The sequence below is a fragment of the Kogia breviceps genome, chromosome 5 (genome assembly GCF_026419965.1).
Source record: "Kogia breviceps isolate mKogBre1 chromosome 5, mKogBre1 haplotype 1, whole genome shotgun sequence".
NCBI lineage: Eukaryota > Metazoa > Chordata > Mammalia > Artiodactyla > Physeteridae > Kogia > Kogia breviceps.
In genome coordinates this window covers 146,672,415-146,696,102 of record NC_081314.1, presented here as the reverse complement: position 1 = coordinate 146,696,102, position 23,688 = coordinate 146,672,415, and the positions used below count along the sequence as shown (strand labels likewise).

The 23,688-nt window shown below is 54.7% G+C and overlaps 1 protein-coding gene across 2 annotated transcripts in view; it reads right to left on the bottom strand.

Annotated features, from left to right (window-relative positions):
• Positions 1-23,688, bottom strand: part of PDE9A (phosphodiesterase 9A) — a 103,901-nt gene that overhangs the window by 57,123 nt on the left and 23,090 nt on the right. For both annotated transcript variants that reach the window (XM_067035182.1, XM_067035181.1), the window contains exons 2-4: positions 11,498-11,568; positions 10,168-10,245; positions 3,154-3,197 (exon numbers count right to left, since the gene is read on the bottom strand). In XM_067035182.1, the coding sequence (XP_066891283.1) occupies positions 3,154-3,197; positions 10,168-10,245; positions 11,498-11,568 (193 nt within the window). The remainder of the gene's footprint in view (positions 1-3,153; positions 3,198-10,167; positions 10,246-11,497; positions 11,569-23,688) is intronic.

The window sequence follows — 23,688 nt, the reverse complement described above, 5'->3', positions numbered from 1 at the left end:
CCGGACGCACAGGCTCAGCGGCCATGGCTCACGGGCCCAGCCGCTCCATTGCATGTGGGATCTTCCCGGATCGGGGCACGAACCCGTGTCCCCTGCATTGGCAGACGGACTCTTAACCACTGTGCCACCAGGGAAGCCCTGTTCCATTGATTTTTGACAAAGGTGCCAAGATAATTCAATGGGGGGGGGAAGCACCATTTTCAACAAATGGATATCTAAGAAAGTGAACCTCAATTCTTTTCTCCCTCCCTTGAAGGTGGGCTATACTTAGGGACTTGCTTCCAAAGAATCGAGCAAGGAAAGGGGAAAATGGTGACTTTACAGCGAAGAAGCCAGTGATTCATGTGGGTACTATGGCCTCCTTGTATTCTTTCCAAAAACCCACATCCCCAGGCTGATCATGAGAAAAGCATCAGACAAGCCTAGATCGAAGGGCATTGTACAGACTCTTAAAAGACTGCCAAAGTCATGACAAACAAGGAACGTCCAAGACACTGTCAGACCAGAGAAGACTGGAAGGCAAAACGACTAAGTGTGGATTGGATCCTGGATCAGGACAGGGACATCAGGAAAAAAACTAGTGAAGCCTGAATGAAGTTGAGGATCTAGTTAATAACAACAACAAAAAACAATAATAAAAAGTTTATTGTTAAGTCAAGGGCTTGATAAACACTTTTTATGTTAATAAAAAGTTATTGGGCTTCCCTGGTGGCGCAGTGGTTAAGAATCTGCCTGCCAGTGTGGGGGACACGGGTTTGAGCCCTGGCCCGGGAAGATCCCACATGCCGCGGAGCAACTATGCCCGTGCGCCACAACTACTGAGACCGTGCTCCAGAGCCTGCGAGCCACAACTACTGAGCCTGTGTGCCACAGCTACTGAAGCCCACGTGCCTAGAGCTCGTGCTCTGCAACAAGAGAAGCCACTGCAATGAGAAGCCTGCGCACCACAACGAAGAGTAGCCCCCGCAACTAGAGAAAAGCCCGCGCGCAGCAACGAAGACCCAACACGGCCAAAAATAAATAAATAAATTTATTTTTTAAAAAAAGAAAGTTATTTTCATACGAAAAAAAGTTAGAACTCAGATTTTATTCTAACATCTACTATCAAAAGAACTGAATTAAGAGTTTCATAATGAGCTACTCAGGCATAAAAATATTTAAAGCAACCAGTGCTCCTATGTAAACGTTGTCACTTGAAAGATGAGACCCTGAGACACAGAAACATCAGGGCCTCACTCACACACCATCCAGCGCAGTATGAGTATGGGTGGCATCAAAATTCTATTCTGTAGACATCAATTTTGCAAAAATTAAAATTAAATTAATATTAAATTAATATTAAATTTTAAAAAGAAAAATAAACCTCAACTTTTGCCTCAGGCCATACACAAAAATTAACTCAAAATTGATCACTGACCTAAATGTAAAAGCTAAAACTATAAAACTTGTAGAAGAAAACAGAGGAGAAAACTTCACATCTATGGGATAAAATAAGATTTCTTTGGACAGAAAAAGTACAAACCATAAAAGAACAACTGATAAACTGGGCCTAATCAAAATTTAATTCTGGTTATTGAAAGACACTCATAAGAAAATGAAGAAGCAAGCTGCAGACCAGGAGAAAATATTTATAATATCTACCTGACAAAAGGCGTGTATCCCAAATATACCAGGAATGCTTTCAATTCAAGAGTAAGAAGGAAAACTACCCACCACCACCACAACCAACAAATCAGAAAAGATTTGAATAAAAACTTCATAAAAGAAGATTTAAGAATGGCCAGTAAAGGGCTTCCCTGGTGGCGCAGTGGTTGCGAGTCCGCCTGCCGACGCGGGGGACGCGGGTTCCTGCCCCGGTCTGGGAAGACCCCGCATGCCGCAGAGTGGCTGGGCCCGTGAGCCATGGCCGCCGAGCCTGCGCATCCAGAGCCTGTGCTCCGCAACGGGAGAGGCCACAACGGTGAGAGGCCCGCATACCGCAAAAAAAAAAAAAAAAAAAAAAAAAAAAGAATGGCCGGTAAATACTTTAAAGATACTCACCATCATTAATCACTAGGGAAACACAAATTAAAATCAAATGCAGTACCACTCCACACCCAATAGACCTGATTAACACGAAAAGGACTGACAACGTCAAGTGCTGCTGAGACTGTGAAGCAACGGGAACTCTCGTACATTCTGGGTGGGGACGCAGGACGTGCAGGGAAATTGCCTGGCAGTACTTTTTATAAAGTGAAATATACACTTAACCATGTGATCCACCAATCCCATTCAATCCCATTGACTCCAAGGGAAATAGAAATATATGTCCCTATAAATGCTTGTACTTGGATGCTCACAGCTACTGTATTCGTAAAAGTCCCCAACCTGAAATAACCCAGATGTCCTTTGACAGGTGAATGGATAAACAAACTGTGGTCCAGCCATACCAGGAATGTTACTCGCCAATAAAAAGGAAAGAATCGCTGATACACGTGGACGAGTCTCAAAAACTTTAGGTCGAGTCAAAAAAAGAGAGAGAGTACACGTGTCACGCAATTTCATTCTCTATGAGACCCTCAAAAAGGCAAATCTAATCTACGGTGTCAAAGAGCGGCTGGCTGGTGGCTGGCAGAGGCCAGGAGCGGAGGGACACAGGAAAACTTTTTTAGGTGACGTAACTGTTCCCAGCCTTGGTTTTGGTGGCAGTTAACAAGGATGCATAGAACTTTCAAAGCTTATCAAAACATACACTGAAATGGGAGCATTTTATTATGTGTAAATCATACATAAATAAGAGGGATCAAGGATCCAAAAGGAAATGGGATTTTAAGGAAACAATACCACTGGCTGTATGAGGTGTATCCTGGAGGCTGGCCTTTTGCTCACAGTCTGAATGGTCAGGACAGACTCTGGGCCCAGGGAGACACGAGTGGGGTGTCACCCAGTGTCTGCTAAGTCATCAGGACCGGGTGGGAGGGGGTGGGGCTGGGCATCCTGGGGTTTTGTGGAGGGCAGAGCATGGCTGTCTCTGCAGCAGTTCACGGCTTTAGATTCTGTCACAGTACCGGGCGTCCAATTCAACGCCTGACTCATACATATTCAATCACAGGCACAGCCTGGAGCTCTTTCTTTTTTTTCCTTTTAATTTAAAAAATGATAGCAAGGTCTTACCAGAGAGCTGCTTGATGGCCACAGGTCTCACTTTGTAGGGAGTCCTGCAAGAGAGAAGGCAGTTCCACTGTAACATGCTGTCAAAGAGGTTCATGTACATCTGGTCTGAGAGAGAAGCATTTGGGCTGAATTAGAATTCAGTCAATTAGGTCTTTCAAAAATGAATTTCTTTGGCAGGTCTGAGCTTTCTCATTCAGAAGAATTCTAAATACTTTAAATATATCATTTAAACAATGGACCTCCTCTATAATGCTCATATTTGGTTAATAAAATAAACATGTTGAATGCAGCTGGGATGGCACAGAATTGTCCTGGTCTGTCCTGACACCTGACTGATGCAGGAGGCTCTCCCTCTTTTGCTTTGAGCTCCTGGAGACTGCATCCCCCAAGCGCACAAGAGAGGATGATGTCAATAACTCAGTCAAAAATGCACTGGCACCTCGGTGATGTCACCACCGGTAATCACGAGACCCACAGGGGGTGGGGAGAGGATACTGGTGATAGGAAAGACAGAGTAAAGGTCCCTGACATATAAGGACCTCTGGCAAAGGTTGAGGGGAGACAAGTCAACAGAAAATAGGCAAAGAATAGGAACAGGAAATCATTGATAACAGTTAATAAAAATAAAAAGAGGGACCTCAAGAAAGAGGCTATTCTTTTACCCAAATTTTCGAACCTGGTAACATGAATGTTACTAGGACACAGGGACTCAGGGTCTCACAGGTATTGCTAGTGGGAGTACGGACTGCCGTCACCTAGGGGAAAGCAACCTAGCAGCACTGATTCAAATGTAAAATCCTTTGTCTCAGCATGTGAACCTAGGAACGAAAGTATTAACTCTTTCGGTTATTGTACACAGGGACCTTCACGTGTCACTCGTTCATTCATTCAACACGTTTTACGCTGAGTGCTCAGTGTGGTCGGGTTCTGGTGATATAAGAGTGAGTCAGGGCTACCGTGGTGGCGCAGTGGTTCAGAATCCGCCTGCCAATGCACGGGTTTGAGCCCCGGCCCGGGAAGATCCCACATACCGCGGAGCAGCTAAGCCCGAGAGCCACAACTACTGAGCCTGCGCTCTAGAGCCTGTGAGGCACAACTACTGAGCCCACGTGCCACAACTACTGAGCCTGTGCTCTAGAGCCCGTGAGCCACAACTACTGAGCCCACGTGCCACAACTACTGAGCCTGTGCTCTAGAGCCCGCGAGCCACAACTACTGAGCCCACGTGCCACAACTACTGAGCCTGTGCTCTAGAGCCCGTGAGCCACAACTACTGAGCCCACGTGCCACAACTACTGAGCCTGTGCTCTAGAGCCTGCAAGCCACAACTACTGAGCCCATGTGCCACAACTACTGAGCCTGTGAGCCACAACTACTGAGTCCACATGCCACAACTATTGAGCCTGTGCTCTAGAGCCCACGAGCCACAACTACTGAGCCCTCATGCCACCACTACTGAAGCCCGCGCACGTAGAGCCCATGCTCTGCAACAAGAGAAGCCACCGCAGTGAGAAGCCTGCGCGCTGCAATGAAGACTTAACGCACCCAAAAGTAAATAAATAATTTTTTTTTTTTTTTTAAAGAGTGAATCAGGCAAGAACACTCTGCCCTCACGGATCCCGCGTTCCACGGTCAAGTACGCGTTGAAAGGACGTGAGTGCTGCCATTTGAGTGGCTAAGAACTATTCGGGCCCCTCTCCGCTGGGGCCGGATGCCACATTAGCTGAACTGTGGAGTGTCACTCAGTTGTCAAAAAGATGGAGATGAGTGAGCAAGTACTGACGTGGAGGGACGCCCACAACAGCTCGTTAGGGAGACACGGCAAGTACAGGGTCTCAGACGGAGAATCAGCTCAGCGACGGAGAAAGGAAGTACAGAGGCTCCGGAAGGAGTTACACCAAACGCCAGACTCTTAACGGTGGCTGACTGGGCATCCTACCTGTGGTTTAACAGTTACAGGGCACACGGAAGATTGTTTACATTTAAAAGGCCGATAAAGTATAAAAATAACAACTGCGTGGCACTAGTAGCGATGGACGGACAAGCCCATGGTGGTCTCGAGTCCCGCCTCCCCGCGAGGGTCTCCTCCTGGTGGAGCCCGTGAGGGGCAAGTCACCCCCACCCACCTCCCCCGCGGGAGCATGCACCTTGCTTGGGGAAAGGTCCTCTTCCAAAGGTCCCCGGGAGTTGGTTATCTGGGACTTGGGGAACATTCCCTACAGAGGTTTCGTCGTCATGGTGTTTGGGTCCCGGGAGATCACAGAACGTCCTGCTCAGAATCAACGCGGTCTGAAGTGTGGCCCCACCTGTAGAGCAGGTGAGACGGCTGGCTGGGGCGGGGCTTGGCCGAGGCGGTGCCGGCTGCCTCTGTCCTCACACTGACGGTGAGCAGGGCGAGTCCCCCCTCCCCGGGCCCCCCCAGCAGCCGTCCGCCTCGCCAGCTGGCAGGTTTCCAGGAGCCCCCGCTCAGGGAAGCGGGGAACCTCCCTGAAGCCCACCGCGTGTGTGGGGCTGACTCTGAACCAGGGGCGTGTCCAGAGCACGTGTCGATGCTGCCTTGCGGGGCCAGGGCTGCGGCGACGGGGTGAGGGGCGCCGAGAGCCGAGGCGAGGTGGGCGTCCCCTCTCCCCTCTCCTCCTCCCTCAGCCCCGTGAGCAGCACTGATGCTGGGGCAGTGGGTGGAGAGACGGGACCCCAGGCCCGAGCGGCGCAGGAAGGGGCCTTCCCTTCCCCTCTCTCCCTTCTCTCTCCCTCCCCTGCAGCCACAAGGACTGCCCTCCCCTGCTCTCCACAGGCCTACGCTGGCCGGGAGGTGACGGTGACGGCACAGAGGAGGTACCGGAGGTGCGGATGGGGAGAGACAGGGCCACGTGTCCCGAAACGCGCCTCCCCCTCCCCGTGTCAGAGGCGCTGGCCACAGCTGGCTCCCCGAGATTACTCTTGGCCCTTGGTTCCTTAATCCCCTTGACTCAACGGCAGGAACGTTCTCGGAACCAGCTATGCTGCTTCCACGATTGAATAAACTCCTGCCTCGGCCTAAATTGAGTTGCAGCTTCATCACTTCTTCCTCAACGACAGAATCGAGATAAACCACTTTCCATTTGCCTTGAACTTGTATCTGTCTCTTTCCAAAATGCCTCTTTTCAAACACGTTTAGTGGGAGCCGCGCCGGAACCCAGGGAGCGTTTGTCCCCAGCCGAGGGGACGGGCACACGTGGTCCTTGTAAATGCTCAGCCATTTCATCGGGGGGGCACAGCTTCCGGTACCACAACTTGGCTATGGCTGGAAATAGAGGAGCGTCTGTATCACACGTGTGCCGCGCCGTCCTGGCTCGCCTCTCTCCACACGCCCCATTGTTCCTCAACCTACGTAAGGGTCTGTTTCTCTCCTTCAGCAAAGGATCTTGAAGCAGCAGAGGCAGAAACGGAAGGGCGCTCAAGAAGCAACACGCTGGTCAGCGGGACACCGCGGGATCCACAATGTCCCCTCGTCCAGAAAGGAGCGAGGGACCCGACGCTCGGGCCCGCCGGGCGAGATCCGAACGAAGCTGCCATGTGTCTACCTGGGTCTGTTAGTCTTTAGGAACGAGGGTGATTAGCAGTCAATCACCTTTTCTATCAGCTCCCGAAGAGAGAGGAAGCCACTCGGCCCAGTGCTAGATGAGAGCCTCTCTCACTTAGGTAAAGAGGTACCAGGTTATTCAAAATGCTGGTCTGAACGTTCTCTGATCGTTAAGGGAAGAAGCATTTTGAAGGAAGAGTCAGAAGGTCACGAGATCTGGTTTGAAATGAGCCGAGGTTTAGTGTAACCGATGGGAAAACTGGGACCCCGACTTCTGATCGGTAACCAGGTGGGCACGGTCGAGAGCCCTTGTAACCTGGAGGAGAGGCGGTGAAAAGCGGCCCCTGCGAGTGTGAACTGGGGCCGACAGAAGGCACGGGCGGGCGAGCTGGCTCCTGCCGGGGAGCCTCTCCCGGGAGGCGGTTCCTGAATCCGCGGCCGGGGGCCGGGGGCACAGGTGCTGACAAGGCCGCACCGAGGGGCTGCGGGGTCTTCAGCGGCGGAGGAAGCTGGAGGGACACGACCTGACTTGACCGTCTTCCGGGAAGAAACGGAACGTATCCAGCACCTTCCGAGAAGCGGAAACCCTGTGTCTGGTAGAGGAGACCTTCCGGTCACGGGCAGGCTACGCACCCACCTGGGGGTCGAGAGTAGTTTCTTAGGTTTTGCCCGCTTGACTCCAGTGGTTCTCACCCTCGCTGCATATTGGAATCACCCGGTGAGCTTAAAAAAAAAAAAAAAAAAATCCCTCAAAAATCCACATTTCCTGGGTCCTCGTGGGGCTCTGGCCACCAGAGCCGTTTTGATGATCCCTGGTGGTTTGAACCTGCAGGCAGGGCTGGCGGTCGCTGGATTGGTGGGACTAGGTTATACCGCGCATGTTTAGAGGGGGCGGGACCCCCGACGGCAGCTGGAACCCCGGGACCGGAGAATTAAGAGGCTAACGGAGCAGATCGGAGGCCTCGCCGGGGCTCGCGCGTGGCCCGGGAGAGGGAGGTGAGCAGGTAGGAAGGGGACCTTGGGGAACGCCGCCTTTCGGGGGCTGAGAGAGGGAAGCGGACACGGACGGTGGGGGGCGGGGAAGATGATGGCGGCAGCTCGAGACAAGGAGAAGTCCTTGACCTCGAATGCAGGGAGCAGACAGAGATGGGGAGGGGAGGCCCAGTGCTGAGAACAGTGATTAAGGAGGTCCCGGCCAACAGCACCGCCACCTGGGAACCTGCGGAAATGCCGGTTCTGGGGCCCCGAGGGGGTGGGGAGAGGGAGGGAGGGGGCTCTGCTTCAGCCAGCCCCCCGGGGGTGTGCGTGAGGCCGGTGGCCTGGAGGACAACGGGCGGCTCTGCGACGAGAAAGCAGTGGGGACCACGTACACCGGCTCTCAGCCTCGCCACCACGGACATTTGGGCAGGTGAGTCTGGGGTGGGACCAGCCCTGGGCACTGAGGGACGTAGAGCAGCAGCCCTGGTCTCAGCCCGCTGGATGCCAGAGACCCCATCCCCTGGCGTGGCAGCCAAAATGCTCCAGACTTCGCCAAGTGTCTCCTGGGGAACAAAACTGCCCCCCGTTGAGAAGGGCTGGCACAGAATAAAGAGCCAAAGGAGATACGATGAAGTGGCAGAACAGAATTGACAAACTACAAACTGCTTTTTTTTTTTTTGGCGGTACGTGGGCCTCTCACCGCTGTGGCATCTCCGGTTGCGGAGCACAGGCTCCGGACGCGCAGGCTCAGCAGCCACGACTCACGGGCCCAGCCGCTCCGCGGCACGTGGGATCTTCCCGGACCGGGGCACGAACCCGCGTCCCCCGCATCGGCAGGCGGACTCCCAACCGCTGCGCCACCAGGGAAGCCCTACAAACTGCTTTAAATTAATTCGGGAAAAATGCAGTTTTGCCCCATCAGACACCGGCTTGCAAGGACAGGGCACTTCCCCCTGATGACATCGTTGTATCTTGTGGACGTCAGGGGTGACAGGTCACTCGTGACTTTCCTTATGAGTACAGATCTGCGTCAGGCTGGAGCTTATGCCACAATTTACAACAATCCTCCTGGAGCCTCTGGGGATTCAACTAGCATCGCTCCTTCCGGGGAGCCCGGAGCCGATAATCAGGGCGTTATCAGAGCCAGAACGCATGGGGGCAGAAGCTCCTGATGACGAAATTAAAAATTCAGGAGACTGATGGATGCAGTGGAGGGGGAGGGGAGGCCGGGCGGAAGCACCCAGATGCTCGGGGAAGGACAGTGCTGGCCGCTCACCATGGAGCTCGGAGGACACTGGAGGCTGTTCAAACGTTCTAGAACTTTGTACATCCCAAGGGTTTGGCACTTGCCGGGCTTTCTGCACCAAAGCCTGGCAGTCTTTGCGAGGTCTTGAGCCCTTGCCTGGGGCCAGGCATCCTGCTCCCAGGCTGGCGTGGATGGCTGACAGGTGGCTTCGGGGGACACAGGAAGAAGAGCTGGTGCCCACCCCTGGGCGCTCAGGTGTGCACACACCTTTGGTCGGGGGAACCTTTTGGGCACCTACAGCAGAGGTCCCAGGGACCCCATCGTGGGACCCCAAATATTCCCACACTGCCATCCGGGGGCCAGGGCCCTCCAGTGGCCGGGAACTTTGAGGGTCTGCCCGGGCATGCTCTCTCCTGCGGCTGGAGCAGCTGGCCTGGTTCGGTCGGGGGGGGCACACCCTGATGGCCGGATTGACACGTGTCCCTCGCAGCGGGATGCAGTGAGGGGCAGGAGTGACAGGGGTCCCCAGGGGCACCCCACTCCCAAACACGCTCCTGCTTCCGGCCTCGCAGGGCACGTGGGTTGGATTCTGCCCGGCCCTGCTACAAATACAAAGTGGGGACCTCCGGGTACCTCACCAGCCGCTGGGCAGAGGGGCGGGCATGGACGGGAGAGGCTCTGCTTCGAGTCCTTGTCCTCCCTCCGGCCACATGCAGCCGGATTGTTTTACAGATGTTCACAGGTGTGTTTACTGCCCAAGCCTTTTCCTCTCTAGGTCTCTCCTGGTTTCGCTCCTCTGGCCCCCAGGCTTCTTGGGCAGAGTAGCCGGTGGACAGTGCTTGACAACCCCAGGACTTGCCCCAGGGGGTCAACGCCCAGCGCTGCCCAGGGCATCTGGTCAGGGAATCTCCTGCCCGGATGGACTAGGGGCAGCTCTGCTACTGCCACAAAGTGCCTCGGTTTCCCCATCTGTAAACGCCCCCTCAGAGGGCTCTTGTGGAGCCTCGGAAAGGTCCCTGGCCACACGAAGAGCTGCTACTTTCTTGGAAAGTGACGAGTTCTGCAAAGGAACCAGCAGCCTCCTTCCCAGACCCTCCCATCTTTGCTTTAAATTCAGATTTTCCTGCAGCAGTGAATTTCAAAAACCACCACGCAGACCCCGCCGCGCACGCAGAGAGCTGTCAGACACACCACGAGAAGGAGCTGACGTAGCCCGCCAGCCGCTTACCGTTCCGAGTTGGCGGGCATGGTGGGGTCGATGGAGACCATGGCGTCATCCGTGGTCAGGAGGGAGATGGTCGTGTTCCTGGAAGACAGGAGAAGCCAGTGTCTTCACCCCGATGTTGTCCCCTGGGTGCGCACCTGAGTCTGGGCCTCCCGTGAGGTAGGAGCCCGGGTAGCGAGCCCGTCCTGCCCGAGGGGCCATGAGGAGTTGGCCTCAGGACACCGGCCCTCAGCTTGTAAACAAAGTTACGGGTCTAAGTGCTCAGTAGATGTGTACGTGATTTAAAACGGGGATTGGAGAAAGTGTAATTTGTTGAGTGGGGAGATTAAACTGTGGTAAAGTAGAAATGAACATTTATATCAGCCAGTGATGAATTCAGGGTTTGCCTTTCTGCTTCATTTCCTGTGGGGCAAAAAGCTCTCCTACCAAACAGTTCTAAGTGGATACACTGAATCTTCCTCCAACTTCTCATCTGCGGGGTCTTTCACGGGAGGTGTTGGTGACTTAACTCTCTGGTCTTCAGCAGTGTATCAAAATCTGTGCAGTGGGGGTGACACCTGAAACCCAGGTTGTTCTAAAGAATAACATGTATTTATTTCTTAGCACAGTGCCTAATAAGAGATGCCCCGAACTGTGGGCTATTTGTTGCTGTTGCAGACCGCCACGTGCTGCAACTTCAGGTGTGTAATCTCATCCCCGACTCTCCTTTTCCTCGCCTGACTCTGAAAGGCTCCTACTGTCCTCTCTCACCCTCCTTGGCCTGGGTCATACCTTTAGCTAACTGCAAGCCACAGCTACTCCTGATCGCTCTCTATAGTTGGGGAGTTAGGACCGAAACTCCACTTGCTGGAACAAACTGTCGATTTGGGGAAAAGAGCTCTTCTGGAATTCTTATGGTTCTATAAGGTAGATTTCTGGTCTTTTCAACTTATTTCTGACATCAGTCTTTTCCTAAACCTTGATCTGTGATGAGCCCCTCTCTCCCCCTTGCCGGATCATCTGGGGCTGGGGGACCAAAGTCTGAACACTACCACCGTCCTTTACCCTTTCTCCCAAAGCAAAGGAATAAATGAAAGGAGAAAAGAAACTCTTAAGACAGTAGTTTCTGCCTAATTCCGCCCAAAGGGTCCTTCTGTGTAGCGCAGCGGCAGCTGAAACCTCCAGGGACTCATCCACTGATTCCAAAGGTCCCGAGTGCAAAGGTACAAGGTGAGCCCACGGGCCCTGCCACACCTCTTGTCCCCTACACTCGGCCACTCGCCCTCCCAGGTACCTGTCCCTCCAGGTGAATTTAAAGGCGTCCCTCTGGCGGGGGCGATTCCGGGTCACTCACCGAGGCAGGCCGGTGGCGATGCAGAACAGGTCCATAATGTCGCTGGAGTTGCAATACTTGCTAAAGACCACCTGCAAAACAGAAGCAGAGGGCCGTGAGGGACACGGGCAGGAACAGGGCAGCTGGTTTCCAGGGTGACGTCAGATTCCAGAGCTTTCTCTCTGGTCCCGACCTGCAGGTTAATTTTACAAAGAAAAAACCAAAATAACCGTGGGCACTGGAACGTGACATGCACGTCTGTCTCTTCACTGAGTCGATTTATACAGGCTGAGAAAAACTTCACTCTTTTGTTCGCTGAAAAGAGTTGTGGGAAACAGCGCTATCACCCACGTGAGGACACCTGAGGTGACATGCTGCCTCGTGCCCGTGATGGTGATGTCTGATGCCGCATCGACAACCTCAGCTTAACGATATCACATCGCAGGGGGTCTCCAACGACCTCCGACCTCCGGGGCCATTATGCAAAAGCGATTTAAGATCATTAGCTTAAAAACAAAAGATTGCCTTTTAGGATTTGGGGGCTGAGGTGCAGGACCACATCCAAGAGGGCGTCACCCTGAGAAAGGGTCCGATGGGAACCGTCGCTCTGCCTAGTGAACAAATTTCACCAGAGGCAATTTTACACACGGCCTGGGTGTCCAGTCCCTGCTGGACAGGAGAGAAACACGTCACATCAGCATCTTGCATCCGAGGGGCCCCGATTGTGAATCTGAGCTCCGGAACCCCTCCCTGAGAGAGGGGGCTTCACGTACAGAGAGGGGGGTTGCTCTCCAAGGCTGGACAGCGCACGGGACGGTCCACGCCAAGGCTCCCATTTCCACCATAGCAGAGGCTTTCCTTCCACATTTTCCCTGGCTAATTGCTGCAAGGCCCCTCTTGCTCACCAGCAGGAGTCCGTGGGCGTGGGGAGAGCCAAGCTGAGGAGGGTGGGTATTTTTCAGTGCCCAGAGCGCTATTTTTTCAGCCAGATCAGTTTGCACCTTTTTTTTACTGGAAACAGTAAAACAGAGTAAGCAGATATTTTCCCCCGCAAACGGAGCTGTTCCCTGACTACCACGGCCTCCTGTGCGCTACTGGCCTGGCTACGCTGAGACTCAGCCAGCACCACTGTCCGGGCTGCCCCGCTTGCCCCCCGGGGTGGTACTCGCTCCCTTGGTGACGGGGCCTTTGCTCGGCACTGTCCACCCGGCGGCCAGCGGCCTGGCTCAGAGCTGGTCCCGCCTGGACCCCTGCTGGGTCTCAGCCCAGCACCCACCCTTGGTTTCTAGAACTCAAACCTGGCTGTACCACTTTGCCGCGCAGACGCCTCTGCTGCCCCGCAAGCCCACCGGAGAAAGCCCGTCTCCTCGCTGGGCACCTGAGGTTCTGGGCTGTGTCCCTCGAGGCTGTGCCCTCGCCGAGCTCCCGCCCCGCCTTCACTCCGGGCCACGGGCGCCCCTCCCTCGCCCTCTGCTCTGGGCCCCCCCTTCCCAGAGACCCTCCTCCGCTCTCCCTCCTCCCAGCCCTCGGGACTCGGGGCCAGCTTCTCCACACGGCCCCCCGACCCCACCGCCAGAGGCGTCTTGCGCCTTCGTCCCCGCGCGTTTTCACGACAGGGCGTCCCAGAGCCCCCAGCACAGGCCTTAGCTCACGCCTCGGCCTTTGCAGCTGAGCCCAAGACGGGTGGGGTGCGGGGTCCTGGCCGTTCGCCCACTGACACGGGACCATTTCTGACCTTCCCACTCAAGCCTTTGTGAAGCTCGTGTCCACCTGGTGCCGGCCGACTGCGTGGGTTTATTCCAGAGCCCAGTAAAAGGCGAGGGTGGGCCGAGGCAGAGGACAAGACAGCTCTGTGAACATGCGATGTGCCCGGAGATTCCGGCGCAGGGCGAGGTGGCTGGCAGGTCACGGCCAGATGCTGGCCAGGCGCTGAGCGTGGCTGCAGGAAAGTTAGTGCTGACAAGGCCCTCCCCAGCGAGGGAGGTGGGAACAGAGACCAGGAGCTTGGAACATCCTGGGGGCCCTGACAAGAGGTGAGTTTGCCCAACTTCGATGAAATCTGGAGGAGCGAGTCTTTTGTGATGGCTTCCTAGCCTCGGGATAGCAAATAATAGAAGCTTTAAAAAGTCCAGTTACGAACCAGCAAAACAAACCCAGAAGGGCCCACAGGGCACACTGACACTCTCGCTGCCCCTTTGTAACCACAGCCCAACCTAGTGAGGGAGGCCGGCCTTCTTCTGGGTCCAGAAGAGTCTTTGAGATTATTTTTGACTGGGGGGGCGGGGGGTGGAAGGAAATCAGAAATAAGCAGAAAAGATTGCATCGGGTATCTTCCATATCTTCCATATGGTTTTCCATTGGAAAACCATATGCTGTGTCCATCTGTAAATCCATTTCAACATTCCTCTAGTGCATAGAAAAGCAGGGTTCTTTGATTGCACTTCTGAACTGGTTGTAACATCTTGCTGTTTCCCGTTCAGCTAACGAGTTAGTCTGACGTGTGGCCATTTCACGTCTGTGCGAGAGTCAGGCTTTCGCCTTACTTAGTTAGTTAGTTGATGAGCTTTTAGCAGGGCCAACGCAGGTGAGAGGCTGGGCTGACGCATCACGTGAGCCCTCACGTCGGAAGTGCGTGGACAGCCTAGTTCCTGGCCGGGTGTCAGGAGAAGCTCCCGGCCTAGATGGGTTGTTCCTGGGGTGGGAAACCAGCCCCTGTAGCACAAAGGCTTGGTTGGCCTGGGAGGAAGCCCTCCCCGGCCCCCGTCACCAGGCAGCCTGGTCAGGAGGGCACAAGGCTTTCTGTTCCCATGCTGAATCATTCTGCAAATCCTTTATGCTCTATCCAGAAATAAAACAGCGGGGGAAAAAAGCGTTGGTGAAATGAAATTTAAACGTGAAAAGTGGAGGCAGCACGACTGACAGAGAAATAAGGGTCTTACGCGGCCCCGGGGAATGCGGCTCATCGGTCAGCACGGCGGGTCACCCCGGAGCCTTTCACGTGGCTTGGTCGGCGGCACCGTGACGTTAAAACAGGACGAGAGAAAACAAGGAGAGCCCAGAGGCCTCTCTTCTGCCGGATGTTGGTCCTCCCCCATATTCAGCGGGGGTCTGCGAACGTCAGAGGGGAACTTCGGCTTCTGGAACCTGCCTGCTGCCTGCAGAGCTGGGTAACAAATACTCATGGAGACCAGCCACCCGCCAAGCTGAGGGGTCCCCGGAGGAAGCAGCACACAGAGCTGGACGAAGCTCCCCTGGGCCCAGCCAGCGAGGGGTCAGGGGCTCAGGATCACAGCCCAGGCCTCCCAATGTCCAGCACACACACACGTGACCCAAACAGCTCTGACTCGCAGGCTCGGCGTGGCGTGCAATATCTGTACTCACCCCCCGCCCACCCAGCGATGGTGTCCTGGCAAGAGCAGGGGGTCCCGCGCTCCCTGTCGGTTATTCTTCTATCCGTGGGTTCGCTCCCAGTGCCCTGCCCGCCCCTCCGCCGTCGTGGGCAAGACGGCCACCGCCCCGTAGCCTCAGTTTGCCTTTCTGCGAACGAGGTCCATCGCGGCGGCTGCGCCTGCCTCTCAGGGCTGAGCCGGGCAGCACGTGAGGGAAGGAGCTTGAACGGCGCCCTCAGGGCGCTGCTGCTCTAACACAAAGTTCAGCCGCGTGTCAGCTCTGCGGCCTGTGAGCCTCCCGGTTCCCCACCGGCTCTAAAATCCTGACCGTGGATGGAAGTCTCCAGGGCTCTTCAAGTTGCCGAATGCACCCAAAGCGACTTCTGGCCCTCCTTTGTCTGGCACCCAATTTTATTCCAGTGGGACCTCAAATGTACGACTGCAGCATTTCCAGAGCGTGAAGACAGGACGTGTAACCCAGCTCCTCCGTGTCCACTGTTTCTTGGTAGGCGGGGGACCCTTGGCTCCAGAAAGGCAGGGATGGAGCCCGGGGTGGGAGCTCCAGGCCGCGAGCTCTCAGCAGGACGGTGCTGGGGCTTTGTGGGGAGCAACGAACCGCCGGTGCAGACGGGGAAGAGAGGTGAGTGTCCCGGGGCCCACACGGGTTCACCGGGCTTTCCGGCTCCATGCATGGTCGGGACTGGCCTTGACGCATCCCAGGCGGGCAGCCCAGGAAATGGGCCCGGGGCTCTGGTCAGGGCTGTGCCCTCCCAGGCGGGTTGCTGGGTGGGGACCTTTCTGAAGACATCCTGCAGGCCCGTCCTTACAGGTGGGGACTTGGGAGCGAGACCCAGGGGACTGCCGTGGCCCAGCCACAGCCCTCAAGGCACGGGGCGCCTCCCTAGAGCCCTGGCCCCCGGGGACCCTGCCCGCAGCCTGACCTGCAACTGTCGGGCCAGCACACAATCTCCTTTCCTCGTTGGAACGTCACTAAGCGATCCGGAGCTGGTGGCAATTGGGGTGAGTCACAGGGTCACGGGGAGGCTGACCTGGGCTGACCACGGCAGGCCACCCACGAGATCACAAAGGAGGCGCAGCCCCCGGAGAAGGCGGGGAGGGAGGCCGGATCACGGGGCTCAGAGGGCAGGAGAGCCCAGTGTCTTGAGTTGCCATATACGCATGGTTCTGTTTCTGGGTATCAAAAGCACCTCCATCAACGTACTTAGAACCCGGGGCTGGTAACCGTGGCGCAGATGGTCAGAGCACTGCCAGGGGTTAAAGACACAGGACGGCACTTCCTAAAGGCCTGGGGGTGACTTGTCCATTCTGAGTCCAGAGGCCTCTTCCTGGGACGGGATTCTATTGTGTTTTCCTCTCTCCCCCTGGACCCCCTGTTCAGAGGCTTATGGAGGGGAGAATGCAGGAAGCAGCCCCTGAGTTCCCGAGTTCCAGCCACACGCTGCTGTCTCCGTGTCGAAAAGCAGGAGGACGGATGGTCTCCGGGCCGCCAGGCAGCTCAGATAATCGATCAGCGAGTTTCCCATTATGAGGTTAGGAGGATGGAGATTTGATCATCGCCCAGCCGGGGCTCCTGGAGGGCACTCTCTGGTCTTCTGCAAACCAACCCAGCATGAAAGGGTTTCCACGTTCCTCGGGAGAGATTCCAACAGGACCTTCCACTGGGAAACGCAGCTTCGTGTTTCAGCACGAGGACGGTGTGCGGGGAGCGGCTGAGATGTTCTGGATTGGAAACCAATCCCGATGGGCTGTATGTACACTGGGCGGGAGACAGGACATAGGCAATCCAGCAACGACGGGGCGCGGGGGACTGGGGCCCCAGGCTTCAACGAGACCCGCAGAAGCCCTGAGGTGTTCACCCGCGGGTGGGGGCAGCCCCGCCTCTGCTGGACCTTTCCCGGGAGGGTGTTCTACCTCCTGTGAGGGCCCTGCATCCGGCTTCCCCACCTTCGGCCCTGGAAGCTTCCAGGCCTCCTTCCAGTCTGCCTCTCCCTTCAGGCTGTGGCCTGGCCCACCGGCCGGGTTTCTGTGAACCTAAAAGGTGCAGAATTAAGGCCGATGTGTCCCATTCTCCAGTTTGGAGGGGCTGGTTCAGCAAGATTCCTCTGGTGAGCAGCCGGTCAGTTCAGCAGCTGACTCCACCCTGGGGAGGCTGCCCGGACCGTGACACACACGCTTTCCCCAGCTCAGGCTCCGCCCCCTTCGCTCCCGGATCCACTCCCAGCCCGTCCATGTGTCCGCAACTGTGGCACGTGGCTGACCGGCACCTGCTTCCACGTCTGCCCCACGATGGTCGTGGCTGCCGTGCGGGTGGGTTCTCAGACCCGGAGGCCGAGTCCTGCTCTATCCGTGGGCCCAGAGCCTGGGGCTGCTGGCCCGGGTGGGTGCCCAGGTGGCGCAAAGATGCTGTATTCCATCTTTGCCAGATATTAGCTCTGAGTTTTGCAGCATGCATTTGAGGATTATGACCCCTGACGCACGCACACGACTTAAAATCCACGTATGAATTCACACAGGTGATGCTTCTTTCTTTTTTTTTTTTTTTGCGGTACGCGGGCCTCTCACTGCTGTGGCCTCTCCCGTTGCGGAGCACAGGCTCCGGACGCGCAGGCGCAGCGGCCACGGCTCACGGGCCCAGCCGCTCCGCGGCACGTGGGATCTTCCCGGACCGGGGCACGAACCCGCGTCCCCTGCGTTAGCAGGCGGACTCTCAACCACTGCGCCACCAGGGAAGCCCCATGTGAAATTTTTTATTCGACTGCATTAGCAACAATTTTCACAGAGCGTCTGTGAACTTGGAGTAATGAATCTCGAGCAAAACTTTCCTCATTGTAATTCTTCTGCAGTTTCTCCCCGAGGTGATTTTAAACGGCTACAGCTGAAGATGAGAGCCGGGGTGCGCAGACACCAGGATGCCGAGGCCCTGAAGCAGGCAGGGAAGAAAGGCACTTCTCCTTTCCCAGCAAGCTGTCCTTCCTGAGGGCACGTGGCGAGCTCTGTTCCTCCACGCAGTACCCGGCTCCGGTGCCTTCCTCTGTTAATGAGAACTCGACGCCTCTTCCCGTGACGTTCACTCTGGCCCCTCCTCGCTCCATCCACGTCAGCTATTGACCTCAGCCCCGCAGCACCTTAAATCTCAGCACTGACATTTCATCATACTTGTATTTACTTGATGATATGAATTTTACGCATCATGCGGCATCAGAAATCTCCACCCAGCCAAACTAGAGTACTGACTTCTAAAAATAGCCACATTGGCCTCCAAGAAATGGAAGGCAAACCACCACATTGGCAAGAACGAAAAAGTGATGGAAAGCCCAAATCTGGAAGCAACACAGATACCCTTTAACAGGTGAATGTTAAACAAACTCTGGTCCATCCACACTGTGGATGAATTACTGATCTACACAACTGAGATGGATTCCAAGGGATTTATGCTGCGTGAATAAAAGGCAACCCAAGAGGTTACATGCTGTATGATTCCACTTATACGACATTCCTGAAATGACAAAATTATAGACATGGAGAACAGTGTTAGGGATGGAGGTGGGGAGCAGGAGGGTGGGGCTCCGGGTGGAGGATGGAGGTGGGCGTGGTCACAAAAGGGCTGGGACTGTCCTCTACCGTGATTGTGGTGGTGGATAAGAGACCCTACATATGTGATTGAATTGTACAGAACTCAGCACACACACTCAGATAAGCACAACAAAATGGCGAAAGTCTGCATAAGGCGGGGGCCTGTCTCACGGTTACATCCTGGCAGTGACCCTGTACCGTGATTTTGCAAGACGTTACACTGGGGGAAACGGGGTGAAGGGTACACAGATTCTGCAGTATTGCTCACAACTGCACGCTAATCTCCCATGGTCCCCAAGAGCTTATCTGAATAAGGTGAAGGCACCGACTCTGGATGGGAGTGGGGAGAGGGATAGCCTTCCAGGAATGTGTGTCCAGATAGCTCTGCTGGGAAACAGTGTGGCCATATGTGTGCCCTTTGACCGGAATCCCATTTCCAGGAACTGCTCTTAAGAATATAATAGCAGACATAATAAAGAGAGCATTTATCAAGTGTCAGGCAGTGTTCTAGTCACCTCCCAGGCTTAGGCCCAAACCACTGCCCTGCACGGCCCCTTTGCAAGCAAAGAGCTAGTGGGGCTGTTCCTTGTGTGTTAGTTATTGCAGAGAAATGGAATTAAGATGAATATCTCAAAGTAACGAAATGATTACATCTTAGTAAGTCTCAACGATGGAACATTATATAGGCATTAAACTCATGTTTTTTTTTTTTTTTTTTTTTTTTTTGTGGTATGTGGGCCTCACTGTTGTGGCCTCTCCCTTGCGGAGCACAGGCTCCGCGGCCATGGCTCACGGGCCCAGCCGCTCCGCGGCATGTGGGATCTTCCCAGACCGGGGCACGAACCCGTGTCCCCTGCATCGGCAGGCGGATTCTCAACCACTGTGCCACCAGGGAAGCCCTAAACTCATGTTTTTGAAGACCGCTAATGGAATGCTGAGTGACAATGATCAAAATAAAAAATTATGTAAAAGAAAGTGATTCCCTCTCCCTTTGTCTCTCTGAAAAGAAAACACCAGCAGGAGAGGTCCTGAAATGTTCGCACTGTCTGGTGGGATAATGGGTTCTTTTCTTTTCTTTTTTATGCTGCTCTGTAGTTTTCAAATATTCTACTATGAATACGCAGGGCTTTTATAACCAAGAGAAAAGTTACCTAGATCTAGAAGCTGAGGTTAATAACCGATAACAGAACTGGCTTGTGAATATCTCTTCCTAACAGCGGGCTGCGCTGCATTTACATAAGATTCTTAGGAGATGGAAAAAAAAAAAAAAGGTCTTTACCATTTTTATTTGGAACGAATACTCTTTGGCTTTAAGCCAAGCGGATGAGAAAATTAAATGACAAGTTAACCAGAGAACAAAAATCAGAATTAAAAAAAAAAAATTCAGAACTTAAATAGCATTTGGCTAGGAGTAGAGGGAGCTGGTGCGGAGCCGAAGGCACCGGCAGAAAATCAGAGGCGACGGAGAGGCAGGGACCCTGTGGATGGGAAGGCAATGGCCAGCTGGGTGCCTCCCGGGACAGACAAGAAAGCAGGTCCCACGGGTCTGTGCCAGCTGCAGGGACACAGCTGACTCGGGGCTGGAGGGATTGGCCGTGGCCTCCAGGGGACCCGAGGCCGTGCAGACAGAAGGGGCCACAGAGAAGCCGCATCCCCCATCCCCCTCCCCCCTCCCGCCGCCCCATCCACCTGAGCCTCACGGCCCACGCGCCGGAACTTCCCGTTAAAGGATCTCTACGGCTTCCCACCCTGACCTGACGGGCCTCACATCGTGCATCTTCCAGACTCACCCAAGTGAGGTTTTCAGTGATCAGGGTGGGTGTGGGGTCCTCCTAGGGGGCTGCAGTGAGCCTGGGCAGAAACCCCAAGGGGTCCAGCCCAGCAGGTGGGGTGAGACCGGCCTGGGCGGGGAGCCACGCCCCAGACATGAGAAGGGGGGCTCTGGTTGACCAGCACTGCCCTGGGGCAGGGGCAGGGGCAGGGCCAGGTGGTGGAGGCCCGCCAGTACCGGGCTCAGCTTTCCTTACGTGAGCTCCTTTAGACACAACTCTAAAGCAAGTACTCAGCTGTAATAACATAAATATCAACGCATCTGAGGAGGGACGCGTCATCTTTGGGGTCGGTACCCACGCGGCTGCCCCCGACTGCTGTCCTGAGACCTGAGTGTCTTGTACGTGCCTCCTGGCCGGCGAGTTGCAGGGCCGCGCTGCCCGGGCCTTTGGGCCTCTCCACGGCCTCGGGGGCGTGCAGGTCAGGGCCCTCCTCAGGCAGCGTTCTGGGGGCCAGTGAAGCGAGCTGAGGGTGACTGAGGCTGAGGCCAGTGCAAGCCGGCGGCTGCCGCTCTGAACGCGAATTCCAAACGCGGTGCCGGCACAGGGACCTGCTCTGCTCGCAGCAATTCTCCGGTGGGTGCCGCGGATTTGAACTGCCAGAATAAATGGGTTCAAATACATGGCACTTAACTGTTTATCCAAGCTGTATATAGTAGGACTGTATGTAAAATTTTTTGAGAAAGAAAACAGTTCCGTTGCTAAAGTTACGCAATCACTGCACTAATTCTTTGGCCATCCGGGCAGAAGGGGTGCCTGGCTGCGAGGACAGTCAGCGAGTGACTGCCCTTAGCGGGCTACGGCTGGCCGGGTGGGCGCTGGGTTGGCCGGAGCCCAGGCGTTTCATGCTGTGTCTCACGACCCAGGATTGCCCTCGGCTGGTGCCAGAGTCGCACACTGCTCCAGGCACGCGCAGGGCAGAGGGGTGGGAAGGGAGGGGTCAGGCAAGTGAGTTCACTTCCAGTCCCTCTTCCTACCAGCTGGACCCAGGGCGACTTTCTTCACCTTTTTCAGACCCTGATGCTTCATCTGCACAGTGAGGACTATCATACCCCAGAGGAGGTTTCATCATGACACACAGAGGGCCTGGCACATAGTAAGTGCTCAGTTAAGTGGCAGCTGTGATTACACGGCGGGCCCCTTGAAACTTACGGATGTCTTCCCTAGAGACAGAGAGGCTCCTCCTTGACCCCTCCAACGCCCTTTCACAAGCAAGAGGCGCTGAGGACACACAGCCTTAACTTCAACATGCTGGCATCTCTGGGTGGTTCATACGTCGGGACATGGGGATACCTTAACTTGGGCAGGCCACCACAAAGCAGGCGCTGATGCACTAACTGACCTCCCTGTGTTTCCAGCCACACCCAACCACAACCAAAATGCAGTGAAGACCAGGATCGTGTCAATGCAAATGTGCATTAGTCGACAGGATCGCCACAGGATTTAAAAGACTTTGACAGGTTAAATGATCAGTTCGACCTCACTGTGCTTAGTGTCAGTTTTCTTCTGGTAAACATGGGGGACAGTCTTTGGAAGGTGAGGTCCTTGTGGGCAGGAGCCTGCTTAGTTCCTCTGTATTCCATCTGTGAGCACAGGGCCTGTCCATCTGACCACAGGACACCGGTGCCCAAGTATCCTCCTGTGTGAACAGGCTGAGGCTGAATTTTGCATCTGTGGGTTTTAGGTTCCGCCACTAAGGATGCCAATTCCACCATCACCTCCACCAGCGCCTCTAGTGTCACCACCAGGACTACCACCACCACCTCCACTGTCACCACCGCCATCACCTCTACGGTCACCATCACCACCACCACCAACTACTGAGGTTCAACTCATGCTTGGGCCAGAACCTGAGCCAAGCATCTTATACCCTATGACCCTGGGTCCTTGGAAGGACCTCATAAGCTTGGGGTATCCTCCTCCTCCTCACAGAGGAGGCCTCTGAGCCACAGAGACAGAACCTGGCCCGGTCGGGTCCCTGTGGTCCTGGATACAAACTCGACTCGCCTGGCTCCAAGCCCAGAGATGCGTGCAGTGCCTGAAATCAGGCTTTTAATGGTGGTCCACATGGGAAGTAGAGGTGGTCTCTTGGCCTCTTTGCCACTGTCACTCTCCTATAACACTGTATGCATTCTGTTTGCCTTGTTCTCAAGTGACTGATATTTCTGATTGCATACTTGGAATGAATATTGATTTGGATCCCACACTTGGAAGAAAATAAACCAATCCAAATTCTTTTTCCTTTGTCTATCTGACCATGATTGATTTTTTAGTAGCTTTTATAAACTGCTAAGCTTGTACAGGGCTTTGTCTACCCTCAAAGAGTATTTCAGTCTGACCCCCTGGTCTTGTGCTCCACGTCCACGAGTTAGAATTCACCAGACTGGCTGTCAGGACAGCCAAACACCAACTCAGTGGTGATTCTGCAACTCCACTATCTTTGGGGGAGTTAAAAGCTGAATCTCTATTGCCTTTTCAGCACCTGAGAATTCCAAGTGTTTAATATATAAAACAAACAAGCTAAAAAGAGACCAAGACCCAAACCCCACATTTTATTGTTTTTTTACTATCACTCAAAAAGTACATTTTCACCAAAGGAAAGATTGTAGGCTGTCTCCCCATCCATCCATCCATCCATGTATACCCACAATTCATCTGCAATTCCCCTCTAATTACAAATTATATATATAAACGTGAACATAGTGTTCATTCTGTCCTGCCCCTTGCTTCCAGAACATGTAACAATAATGTCACATTCAGAATGGATCACTGTTAACCACCAGGCAGGTAATCATGGCTTCTTTGTCTGCTAAGTTAAATTTGAATTAGGCCTTATGTCTCTTTCCAATTTAAGAGATATTTTGCTGGTCGTGCCGTGTGAAAAGACTATAAAATAATAACGGGAGAGACCTTCAAGATGGCGGAGGAGTGAGATGCGGAGATGGCCTTCCTCCCCACAGATACATCAGAAAGACATCCACACGTGGAACTGCTCCTATAGAACACCCACCGAACGCTGGCAGAAGACCCCAGACCTCCCAAAAGGCAAGAAACTCCCCACGTACCTGGGCAGGGCAAAAGATAAAAGAATAAGCAAGAGACGAATCGGGACGGGACCCGCACCAGTGGGAGGGAGCCGTGAAGGAGGGAAGGTGTCCACACACTAGAAGCCCCGTCGTGGGCCGAGACTGCGGGTGGCGGAGGGGGAAGCTTCGGAGCCGCGGAGGAGAGCGCAGCCACAGGGTGCGGAGGGCAAAGCGGAGAAATTCCCGCAGAGGATCGGCGCCGACCGGCACTCACCAGCCCGAGAGGCTCGTCTGCTCAGCCGCCGGGGCGGGCGGGGCTGGGAGCTCAGGCTCGGGCTTCGGACGGAAGCCGGGAGAGGACTGGGGCTGGCGGC